At 43.7% G+C, this 12,815-nt stretch overlaps 2 protein-coding genes across 6 annotated transcripts in view; both read left to right on the top strand.

Moving 5' to 3' along the window:
• Positions 1-4,482, top strand: part of LOC8050572 (nucleotide exchange factor SIL1) — a 42,441-nt gene extending 37,959 nt beyond the window's left edge. For all 5 annotated transcript variants that reach the window (XM_042287284.1, XM_042287285.1, XM_029993525.4 and 2 more), the window contains one exon: positions 3,842-4,482. In XM_042287284.1, the coding sequence (XP_042143218.1) occupies positions 3,842-4,145 (304 nt within the window). In that variant the 3' untranslated portion in view covers positions 4,146-4,482. The remainder of the gene's footprint in view (positions 1-3,841) is intronic.
• Positions 4,415-12,815, top strand: part of LOC115331402 (alpha-L-iduronidase) — a 148,942-nt gene continuing 140,541 nt past the window's right edge. Inside the window, exon 1 of the mRNA XM_042287436.1 lies at positions 4,415-4,611. Within this exon, the coding sequence (XP_042143370.1) occupies positions 4,415-4,611 (197 nt within the window). The remainder of the gene's footprint in view (positions 4,612-12,815) is intronic.

Here is a 12,815-nt window from a genome sequence, read left to right as displayed (position 1 = left end):
ACACTGTTCGGGCTGCTCCAAAGGCCACTTTTGCTGCTCCAAAACACTGTTTGGGCTGCTCCAAAAGCCACTTTTGCTGCTCCAAAACACTGTTCGGGCTGCTCCAAAGGCCACTTTTGCTGCTCCAAAACACTGTTCGGGCTGCTCCAAAGGCCACTTTTGCTGCTCCAAAACACTGTTTGGGCTGCTCCAAAGGCCACTTTTGCTGCTCCAAAACACTGTTCGGGCTGCTCCAAAGGCCACTTTTGCTGCTCCAAAACACAGTTCGGGCTGCTCCAAAGGCCACTTTTGCTGCTCCAAAACACTGTTTGGGCTGCTCCAAAAGCCACTTTTGCTGCTCCAAAACACTGTTCGGGCTGCTCCAAAGGCCACTTTTGCTGCTCCAAAACACTGTTTGGGCTGCTCCAAAAGCCACTTTTGCTGCTCCAAAACACTGTTCGGGCTGCTCCAAAGGCCACTTTTGCTGCTCCAAAACACTGTTTGGGCTGCTCCAAAAGCCACTTTTGCTGCTCCAAAACACTGTTCGGGCTGCTCCAAAGGCCACTTTTGCTGCTCCAAAACACTGTTTGGGCTGCTCCAAAAGCCACTTTTGCTGCTCCAAAACACTGTTCGGGCTGCTCCAAAGGCCACTTTTGCTGCTCCAAAACACTGTTTGGGCTGCTCCAAAAGCCACTTTTGCTGCTCCAAAACACTGTTCGGGCTGCTCCAAAGGCCACGTTTGCTGCTCCAAAACACTGTTTGGGCTGCTCCAAAAGGTGCTCCAAAATGGCTTAGGCCAATCACATCACTGGAAATATCTTAAATAGCTCACATATAAAAACTTGCCAGACTTTGCTGAAAATCATAAAAAAAAAAAACGCAGTTCGACATTTCTACAAAAATTATCCAAAATCTAATTTTCTTAAAGTACTTAAGCTAATGAAATATAGTACTTTAGAGAGTTGCAAATGAGTCTTTATGCTTTATTTTATGAAATTAGAAAATAGCAAGCAGTCAAACATGCAATCCTCCATTGGTGGGAGAAACATCAGTTTTCGCCTCGTGCATGCTCACATACCTGCTCAATAATTCGAAAACAAAAAATCTGCCAAGTTTGCCCTTTGCGCTTTCATTGCAAAAATGCTCCCAGATCCAATATTTTTTTTGCCAAAATTAAAATTTCAACCCCAAAATTGTGCCTCAGTTGAGATGAAAAGAGCCATATAATCCAAATTATTGGCAGTAAAAAAAAATATTATTTTTACAAACTGCTGCCTTGTGTTCTAATGGGCAAAAGCAAAGTAGCATGCCTCCTCTGTGGCAACCCACAGGGCTGTGATCTATCAGGCACAAAAGACAGCATATTCTGTCCTCATTTAAGGACACTGTGTGGCAAGGCAAAGCAAAAGACAAAACAAAGAAAAAAAAAACTAGAAAAACGAATTAGTATTTGTCCTTATATGTTGACGACATGCATGAGAAGCTTCCTCAGAAGAGTGGGACATGTTTCCCATTTCTCTTTAAATTTGTCAGTCAGAAAGGGAAGAATCTTCTCTTGTATGAATCTCAGGTGGCAAGATAATTTACAGCGGGCATAAAAGTAACATTGGGGCACTCAGTAGGATATTTTTCGATTCAGCTTACTTGCCTGAGGCCCTTCCCTTCTAACCACAGGTCAGTGTTTAATTAAACCCGGTCAATTTGTTAGATACTGGCAACTTGTGACTCAAACAAGGGGGGGTGGGGTGGGCTGTGACTGCAGATGAGCCGTACGGCATGTGCTTGGCATTACAAAGTTTAGTGTTGCGACAAGTTCATCTCCCCCACATTGCTGACTAGAACTGGCGGATCAAAAACTGTATATAAGAGGGACCTTTGCTGTCAGTACGACAGCTGTGAAAATTCTCAGGAGAATGTGACCCTGGCCTGGGACAGTTATGCAATTGGCCCAATTCAAACCAGTTTCACTGTTCACCTCACACCAGCATGATTTAAAACTGAGATATGTGCATAACTTTTCATATTGTCACAAATAAACAACAAGTGAATGTAAAACTGAAAATAAACGTTTAATGAGGCAAACTGGTGCCTGCAAACTTAAAAAGAGCTACTACAGATCTCTTAAATCGTTTGAGGGAATTAAACATAGAAGTTTTGTCTATGATAAACAAATATTTGCTTTAATCTTTTGTTGAGCCTCCAATGTAGTCATCTTCATTGCTTTTTTTTTCTTTTTTTCAAACAAATAATTACACATATTATTTCTTTTTGTGTGTAAACTGTTTTGTGTGCTTCGTCTCCGCTGCTGCTGAGGGGAGATGGAGACCGGTCAAGCAACTCTTCTGTTGCTTTTTTCTCCGTTTTCCCTCTCCAAATGGAAAAAAATAAAGAATATTGATTTGATTTGATTTGGTGTCGGCGACAGAAGGGGCATCTGCCCGAACCAGCGCGTTACCACTGCTTTCTATACACATTGTACATTCAAGAATGTTCCGAACCAGAATACACGATGACAGCCAAGAATGGTCTAGAGCCTGCCAGAAGAGTACACTAAAAAGAATGAACCGGGCTGAGCGGCGTTGGAAGCCCGTTCCTCCGCCTGGGAGCCGCGTGCTTTGCCAACTCTGCCCTGCACGCGCCCACATAGAGAAATATCGCTGGAAATTGAACAAAGCTCCTCTTTTCCTGTCAGCAGCTGCTTCGACGTATACACCAACTCATGTTTACAAACAAACCGGGGCGCCCGGAACGCCTCTAGCGGACGCCACCGGCGCCGCGCATGCGCGATGGGGGTGTGGGCAAGGCGCTCGCCGTCGCCCATAAACAAACCATTGAAATGCGATGTTATCGGCGTCTGTGTGAGTCCCCTTGCCCTTTTTCGCGTTCGAATTGTTGATTCTACGTCTTCCTGGCAATGTCTGACTACTTGAGCGGCCTCAGCGAAATTAACAAGGCTCGTTACACCGCCAAACTTCGCGTCAATAATGTGACACGCGGCGATTCATTCCGCGTGGACGCCGCAGAATGTACGCTAAAACCTGATTCATATAATGAGATTTCGCTCCCTATTTTCAGTCGCAACGTCGCTCGGTCTGCAAAAGCGTGAACCGAAGCTGAGATGGTCGACGTCGATACTGAAAATCTAAAGCAGAATGGGACTATGCAAATCAGGCCTAGCAAGTCTGTGATGGTCACTGGTAACAATGATCAACATCTCCTTGTATCTACTGTTTACATCGAGCCTGCTCACCAACCTTCAAATTTAGGTCTTTTGAGGCGTGCATTACTTCTTATCGCAAATACCGGGCCAAGATTCTGTCTACGGGCCGGCGTCGTCTGAGAGAGCAGACGACAAGCAGACACGTCTGAAAGAGCAGACGACAGTTCGAACGATCAGGTGGCCGTTTGAACTTGAAGACGCACTGAACGTAGTCCGCAGGTGGTCCGCACAACTTGACGGTTTTTTGGCGTTCATGTTGGAACAAAACAAATAAATCTGATAATCACAGCTATCCGTGAATTCAACCCAAAGTGCTTCCCACCCAAGCAATCTTTGTCCGACGGCGTCTGCTTTTCCCTTTTCACGGCACATATCCATATTCTCGGACGAACCGAGCACGTGAAAACTGACCTTCGAACCTTCCTCGACACTTTTGGTACGGCCCCAGTCGCGGCGTTTTGACGAGAAGGCAGGTTTTTGTCTGGTTCTTTTCAAAACAACGCAGGAATACACGTCTGGCATGGGGACTTCTGCCCACAGCCCCAGACCGGAAGTGCGACCGACGCGCCACCACCGCGCCGTGACGTCACAGAGATGAGTTCGTGTATAGAAAGCTCGTAACGACCCATTTGTCTTTTGTAGGTTGCAAGAGGGCATTCAGCTGTACGGCTTCTGTAGCCTCGTGCCGGAGCTGCTACAGAGTCCCGACGTGGATGCGCAGGAGAAGGTGGTGCAGGCGATGCTTTCCCTGGCGGAAATTTGCCACAAGGAGTTCCAGGTGCACTTGCCCCGGCTGCATTCTCTGCTCAATGCTTACCAAAGAGAAGTGCACAGTGAGTCGCAGTTGAAGACCTTGGAACAGACGTCGGACTATTTTGAGGGACTGCTCCATTCTCTGTCTCAGCTATTGGACTCCTTGGAAAGGAAACAGAAAGATGAACTGTGAATGAATGTGACAACAGTGACGGTGTGACTGGGACAAATGGTCTGGGTGCTGTCAACAGATTTTGTTTCATGCCATCGTTTCTCCCGCGGCGAGGCAACTTGAGACTGCAAGCTACGCTGTAGATATGGACCCTTGTCCTCGTTGATAGGGTTATTTTTGTTTGTGAAAAGGATATCTGTGGATGTATGAAGGCGGTTATCTTTCCGATAGCTCTGGCTGTAGGGATCTGATTTCGTGCATTTCATACTCTAGTGTTGGAGAGGCTAGACATGGCAATGCTTTTCGTGGCAGCAATTTTCCTTGGTGGAATAAAGTTCACCATATCAGCTTGTTTGGACTCTGATCTGTCTTATGCTGCAAAGATAGATGCTGTTAAAAGTGTAACGTGGAAGAGCTACATTGTGCTTGTGAACTCGTCGGATGTTGTCGGTACCATGAGGCCTTTCTGGAAGAGCACAGGATTCTGGTAAGTATTGTGTGGGATTTCTGTACAGAGTATAAATGCTGTCCTTCATTTTCGGGTTTTATATTTTTAAAAAAGTGGGGGGAAGGTAAAAGTTGGGCGCTTTGATCTAAGATCGGGGAGAAATCATTTTTTTAAAATTTCTATGAAATTCTGGTTTTTTGGGCTATGTTTAGAAATATACAAGTAGAATTAACACTTGGTAGTTTTGAATACAGAGATTATTTTTAATAAAGTACTGTACGCAAGATAGCATGGAAACGCGGTACGAGCCCACATGGCTTTTAAGTTTTTCAGAAATCCTTTTTGCTTCAATGGCATTCTGCATGTGCAGCTTATCTTTGTCTCCATCCTAGATCTGTCTGGTTTTTGGACATAGTTAATGAATTAAAAGAATGCTCTCTCAGTATTACAGCTTACATACAATTGAAATACACAATTTCTCACCCTTTTTTCTTTTTTTTTTTTTTGTGTGTTGGTTGAAACAGATAAAGGAAAAGGGCATACCTCAGAAGGGACATAAAGGCAACATTTGAGGGCTCGACTTTGGTATGTCAGTGCAGTTCACCGAGTCCCACTAATCTAGGATAGTTTACTACGTCTGAAGCCAGTGCATGAGTTTCTACCAACTCTTTGTTGCCTAGAAAATATTTTCGGAGAAGGGTAATTTTTTTTAAATGCTGGAATTAAATTTCCGAATTCGGAGAAAAATACAGTTTAACCCGATTTTCGACAAACATGTCTGGGATGAAAATATCGGGAAATATTGTTTTTTTTATCCGAAAACGAAGGACCCTAAGCATAGGATGTAAGAATTGTTACTAAGCTTTATAACAGGCATTGCATTTGTCGGGACGTCATAAATGAAAAGCTTTTAATTGTACTTGCACTGAGATTTCATACTATTTTGCCAGTATTTCATTTCTGGTAATGACCATACAAGAAGACAAATATGGATCTCATTATGTCAATATTGTACTTTTCTGGGCATATTGGGGAAGATTAAAGTACTCAAGAGATTATTAAAAGGTAAAAGGAAATTTAAGATCTGCAACTGGCATGCAGGTTTTTTTCTATTAATGATGACCATACCATTATACAGCTGCTTAAAATATACTTGATGTGACAGCACCATTCTGTGTTTAACAATTTTGGATGTAAAGTATGTTTTCAAAAATGCAGTTATTTCATTTCTGAACGTCTTTGTTCTTTAAAAGTTCTAGTCAAAAAATGTGAAAACCCTTGTGATCAAGGTTTCCATTATGAGACTGCAGCCTAAGGCTGGGGCCCTAAGACGGTCATCTTGATTTTGTCTTAATTTCGATTTTTGTTCATATTTTATTTAAATGAAGGCATTTACGAACGTGTCACTTGGTCACTTCCAGTGGACTTTGGTGGACATCTTGTAAAAAAAGTATTGTTTCTATGAAGCTATTAAATGAGATGAAGGGGATGTTGAAAAGTGAGATTCACTCGCCACTGCTTAAATTGATCAATTCCTTTAGAAAACTTAATTGAAAATAGTTAACATTATGGCACATGACTATATGGTATGAATGATTTATGTTTTGATTTCAGGTCTTAACAAATAAATGTCGTACTAAAACCATTAATTTTTTAAAACTAATTATGCTGCAGATTTTCCGGTGTTTATTCGTAAAAAAAATCTGTGGCTGTTTTTTTCTGTTTATTTGTGTTTTTCTTAATTGGTATCTTTTGGCAATTTGTTCCATACAGATGCTAAAACTTAATATCAATGAAATTATTTTAACAGTGAACAGATAAAGAATTATTCCAAACTGAGGGTTAAAATTGCGTTTCCTACTTTTACACACCCTTATAATGCTTCTCGTTTACCATAATGTGACAGTGCTTGCAAATGACAGAAAACAAGCCAAAACACAGGTCTAAGTTTGAATTGCCCAGCTTTTCATTTTTTTTTCCTGCTACCTTTCTGTTCCGTGTGATGTAAAAAATTGAAGTGTACTCGAGCAAAATAATTCTGTCATGAGGAAGGCGAGTTGATCTTTTGCAAGGTTCAGCTGATAGCAATCATTGATGTAGGTCTGAACACTGTCGTACAGCCCTGTCCTGAATAGAACAAAGGCATGACCATATGTAGTGACCAACTGACTTGACCTAGCTCTCATGCCACTGTCCTCAAGATCAGTGATTCCATGATTCGGGATTGATGGGGCACTTTATTGAATAGTCTGTTGCGGGTTTAAAACAGCAGGAGAAGACCCTCCCTCAAAGCTCCCTGTTCGCCGTGATTGGTGGTTTTCTCTCCAGTTAAAAATGTACGTGATGAACATCTAAAGAAGGGGGGGTTTGGAAGGGAATGCTTCTTGCTTGGAATAAAAATTTCCAGAAATCGGTGTTTTTCGGTTTTAACATATTTCATACTTTTGTCACTGGCAGATGTTTAGGTGTTTTTCGGTTTTAACCAGAGAGTCTGCGGCCTATTTAGAATGAATATGTGTACATATATGGGAGGCACTCACTTGATCGAATGACGTTTTAGCGAACGCCCAAGTTTCACCGAATGACACTTTAGCGAATAGTCGGACGCCGCGAAGCGGCGTTTTCGGGTGGGCCAAATGGGTTCACATTTTTGTAATGAGCCGCCGCAGACTGTCGCCGCGAAGCGACGTCAGCTCAGCGCGGCGGATGGGTTAACGCGCGCCCCCGTTATTCGCTAAAACGTCGATTCGCTTAAATGTCGCTGTTCGCTAAAACGTCATTCGCTCATGTGATATGGACCCGTACTTTTATTAGAGCTACAATAATATTTGTTCCGGCCTAAAGTTTTGATCTTGTGCATCGACAAACAGCACCAGTGCATTTGCACTACGAAGTGGGCATTTTGGTACAAATGCACAGTTAGTATGAATCCATGCATAGGATGTGATGTTCAGCAGGCATAGACAAAACTTCTTGCTTACATATTCTGGCCTCTTTCTGTATAATGTTCAGTGTGAGTGTTTAAAAAAAAAATTAAGTATAGGTTATGCGCATTTGACTTATCTTTAAAACACTTTAAATTGAAAAATATACAGGACCACGATCTGCAAATCAAAATATTTCTGTGTTCCGGTTAAATGGGGCGTTGCAACGATTTTCAGACTTTGGCCAATTAACTGCCGAAATTAACCGTTGTCAACCATAGAACGAAGAACAGAAAAACTATTTTCTTGCGAGCGCTAGTCTATGTAAAAAAAATTAAACAAATCGAAGGTCAAAGTGCCTCTCAACTCCACACGTCGCCTTTCGAGTGACGTACTTCGGGGAATCACGTGGTTTCCCCTTGGGTTGTCTCTTCAGAGACCCCAGCCGCTTCCTCCGCGATTATCGACTTTTAAAGGATTAGCGTCGTCGAAGGTCGCGGCGAGCGATCGACAGAAAAGACAGTTCGCCACGGGGGTGACGGCGAGTGTAGCAGCGGAGGGGGACAGGTTTTGTTCACTTCCGCGTATCCCCCAGAGTACGTCACACATCAGTTCCGTTAACCACCACAAGCGGTTGCAGATCGGCAAATATTTCGTTTTCTTCTTTGCGATTATGCACCGGAATAGCAGTTTTTCAGGGTATCGTGGCGCTTTCTTGGTCACTTGTGCTTGGATAAATAATATAAAATTACAACTGGCCAATTCTTTCAGTACTAAAATCGTTGCACTACCCCTTTAATCGTGTTCACCACTAACACCAGTGCACTTGTAGCTATTTCGTAGTACAAATGCACGGGTGATCGGTTGGCGAACTGATTAAAGCCGGCACAGGTGTCTATTTTATTTGCTTGTCGTAAGCTTTTTACTAGTTTTCATTCAAAGGCGAGGAATTTTCACTTTCAACATCTCTATCGTTCGCCTATCACAACGACACTCTTTTACAAGGTGTCCACACAGCTAGGCTAGGGGTGATTACAGACAAGACAGAACAAAGAGTGGCTGGTCGACGTTTTTAATTCACTTCATATTTATATAGGTCGTTGCCGTATCTATATAAACAAATCAAATATATTTATATATATGTGGTGTTTCAATAAAGGTGGAGAAATTCGATATTGCGAAAACTACGCATCGCACCAAACAAAGGCTTGTGTCATTGTGGGCCTAGGCCAAGGGCCTATTTAGGAAAATTATTAAAGTTCAGAATGAGTAAGTTATTAATTATTTTCACGTAATTATTTTTTTTAATAAGCCCCCCGTTTCCACTAGCTCCCTGCTGATCCCTCTGTCACAGGGAGCTAGTGAAAACGGGGGGCTTTAGAATCCTCAGGTATGTGGACGATTTTTTGGTTTTAGTGAATCGGCCCATGAGTGCAAATGAAGAGTCCATAAAACGCGTGTTAGAAGTGTTCTCGAACAATGCCAATGGGTTGACTTTCACGCATGAAGAAATGAAAAATGGGCATCTCCAGTTTCTGGATTTAAATTTGAAGTTTGAGGAAAATCATGTCTGCTGGAAATATGAGTCACGATCAAAAAGAGGTGTGCTTCCCTTCGATTCTGCACACTCGAAGCTAGTAAAGAGAGGAGTGGCAACTTCATTGATGCTCGCAGCGCTAGAAAAATCATGTGAACACGTTGTTGGTTCAAGCTTCCTCACCCAAGTCTGCCGCCTACAAAACGCGGGGTATCCCGAAGGACATCTTGTGGAAATCGCCGAAAGCCTCATGTCAAAGTTGAAAAAAAAAAAAGAGAAAGTGAATCGGAAGGCATCACGCAGAATAAACAGAAAGTGGCGTTTTTGCCGTACATTCACAGATTGTCCCACAATCTCAAAAAGATAGCCGGACGTTTCGGCGTCCCTGTAGTGTTTACAACACCTTCGAAGTTATCCAGATTATGTCCAAGGGTGAATAACAAGTCACGCAAGGCGGAAGCGTGCACAAAAAAACATGCCAACAAATATGTCGAATGCGAAACAGCGGTGGTTTACGAGATACCAACGTCATGGCGGGAGAACGTATATTGGGCAGACGGGGAGGTGCGTCAACGAAAGGGCCAGGGAGCATGACCTTTCTGTTAGACGGTCACCCTCGGGAAACTTGGCCGTTCATTGTGATCGGTGCCCATGTTCTCCTGCACTCGATGAAACGCAGATTTTGGGAAGATATAAAACAAGAACAGAAAGAGAAATCTTCGAGGCTTTTAAAATCAGGGTGAAGGGCGATGCATGTATCAGCACTTCCTCAGTCCTTTTATCAGATAAGGAATTCCAATTCATCTCAATGGGTGTGTATATATATGTTTGTTTTTCCGAATAAAAATTCAGTTGACAGTAACGCATCGTTTCGTCTATTCTTCTTGTCCTTGTTTTCTGGCGCTTTTCTAATCTAAGATGTACCAACTTGCCCAACTCCAGATTCTTCTGCAGCATCAACCCGCTGTCGGAAGTGCTGTCGGTACTGTTGTGTAGCTTGCATAGAGGTCTTGTACTCTGAAATTGTTCTTAAAAGTAGCCACCTTGGTGAGTATAAAAACATGAAGAAAGAAACAAGTTCAGGTAAAAAGAATATTTCTTTAACATTTTGGGATAAACATGAATGCGTTTTGAAAATGTCTTTCTTTCTTAATTATTACTTAATGCGCACAAATATTCATAAGGATACAATTCAGGTAGCCTAAAGGTAGTGACACTTTCTTTACCTTGTGTACATTCAAACATGGTAGTAATAAAAATCTAATAAAAACGATCCATTGCCTTCGGCATAATTGTCCGCCAAACCGTTTTAGAGCGCCCCTCGGGAGGGGGGGGGGAAGGGGGAGGGGGTCAGGGGGGTAACGTGACCCCCGTGACGTCACGTGACCACCATGAGATCACGTGACCCCCGTGAGGTCACGAGGGTCGCGTGACTTCACGGTTACGCCGACGCCGCTCGGAGGGAGTAGTAGCATGCAGGCAAAGTGAGGAGGAAGGGAGGAGGGGTATACCTTCCCCTCAGTACCCTTCCCTCCTCCTCCTCAAGAGCTGCGCTCTAATTCGGCGTTACAGGGAGTTGTAAACGGCTTTCATTTTTTTAGATATTTGTTTTTCAAACTCGGCTACGAACACTCCACATATTTAGTATTCTGTTTGACAAGACTGTATTGAGATTGTTTTACAAAAAAATATAGGGTCATACGCCTCGACTTAACCAAACTTGGCATAAACTGCCAGTGTCCTACACCCGCCATCGGCAGTTGTTTCTTAGGAATTACATTCACAATAAGGGGTAAAAAAATGCCTTTTTAGATTGTGCTAAACGACAAAATATGAAAGCGCATAATTTTCCATAATTTAGTTCTCCATATGAACAAACAATAAACAAATACGATTTATATATTTTCGAAGGCAATGGCACGTGTCTTACGTGACGTCAATATATATATATATATATATATATATATATATATATTGTGAGACTTGAGAAGGGTTGATTTAATGGGGTGATAGTTGACTGAACGATGGCGGTCTCTCACGAACTGACTTCTTCTTCCTTCACCACAGTTACTCCTCCGTGCAGAAAGCGCCGGAATCCGGCGTTAGGGTGCAGGACGGTGGTAACGCTTGAGGCGTGCAACATGGACAATGTCAGTTTGTTTTGAGCGATGGTCCGAGTGTGGGGAAACCGGGGCGACCTCGTAGTTGGTCGCTGAGATTCGGCGAAGTATTTGGTATGGCCCCTTGAACTTTTTGAGCAGCTTATCGCACTTGCCTGGCACTCGAGACGGTGTCCATAAGAGTACCTCTTCACCCACTGTGTACTCAACCGGAGTATGAGTGTCGGCATAGCGGAGAACTTGCTCTTGCTGACACCTTAATGTGTAAATGCGCGAGAGTTGGCGAGCTTCCTCCGCACGACATAATATATCTTCAGCGTAACTATCAAGGGATGTGTCATCAAGGTAAGGCAAGAGGGTGTCCATCGTTGACAGAGGTTCACGTGCGTGTAAGAGATAATATGGAGAATAATTGGTTGTAGCTTGGCGACCAGTGTTGTATGCGTATGTGACGTAGGGCAGAATGGTGTCCCAATTGTCGTGGTCCTCTGCGATGTACATCGAGATCATGTCGGTCAATGTATGATTTAGGCGTTCGACGAGGCCGTTGGTTTGAGGGTGGTAAGCGCTTGTGATATGATGGACAGTGCTCGTGAGGCCACAAAGCTCATTGAGGACTTTTGCGACGAAGGGAGTGCCACGGTCGGTAATTATGGCTTGCGGGGCTCCGTGCCGTAGCAGGATGGAGTGCAGGAAGAAGTCAGCAACTTCAGAAGCTGTAGCGGCTGACACTGCTTTAGTTTCAGCGTATCGGGTAAAGTAATCGATGGCCACTATTATCCATCGGTGGTTCTGTGCCGAGCAGGGAAAAGGGCCTAAGAAATCGATACCAAGGCGTTCAAAGGGATGATTTGGCGGTGGAATGGGTCTCAGGACTCCAGCAGGCTTGGTCGAGGTTTTTTTCTTCGTTTGGCACTGGTGACATGCCCTGACATATTTGTTAATTGAGCGGTGCATACCATTCCAGAAGTATTTTGTGCGTGTTCTGAAGTACGTCTTGGCGAATCCCAGATGACCAGAGGTTGGGTCATCGTGATTTGCTTTAATGATTTCTTTTTGGAGACGGCGGGGGATGACGAGTAGCCAAGGTCGTCCTTGTGGCTCATAATTTCTTCTGTAGAGGACGCCTTTGTGAAGTTGGAAGAGCCGGGCGCGACGCTTGATGCGCGGGGTGGTGGAAGGCGTGCTGATTCCTTGAAGATAGAGAATTAGTGGTCTTAGTGCACCATCTTCCAGCTGACAGGAGTGTATATTGACGGTATCTAGCGTGGCCGTGGCAGTAATATCGAGTGTAAAGGAATGCTTCGGACCAGGTATGCTAGAAGGAAGTGGACATCGGGATAAACTGTCAGCATCGAGATGTTTTCTGCCTGATTTGTATACAACTGTAAAATCGAATTCCTGTAGTTTCAACGACCATCGGCCAAGTCGTCCCGAGGGATCCTTGAGGGTAGCTAACCAGCATAGTGCATGGTGGTCTGTTACTATCCGGAAGGAAGAGCCGTAGAGGTATGGCCGAAACTTTGAGATTGCCCAAATGACGGCCAAGCACTCTTTTTCCGTGGTAGAAAAGTTTCTTTCAGACTTGGTAAGAGTGCGGCTTGCATATGCGATGACGCGCTGCGTGTCGTTGATGACCTGAGCGAGGACAGCCCCGATGCC

This window comes from Ixodes scapularis, unplaced genomic scaffold (genome assembly GCF_016920785.2).
Source record: "Ixodes scapularis isolate PalLabHiFi unplaced genomic scaffold, ASM1692078v2 PGA_scaffold9__187_contigs__length_104089568, whole genome shotgun sequence".
Classification (NCBI taxonomy): Eukaryota; Metazoa; Arthropoda; class Arachnida; order Ixodida; family Ixodidae; genus Ixodes; species Ixodes scapularis.
Note: the sequence above shows the minus strand (reverse complement) of the source record. Positions and strands in the feature narration are given on the sequence as shown.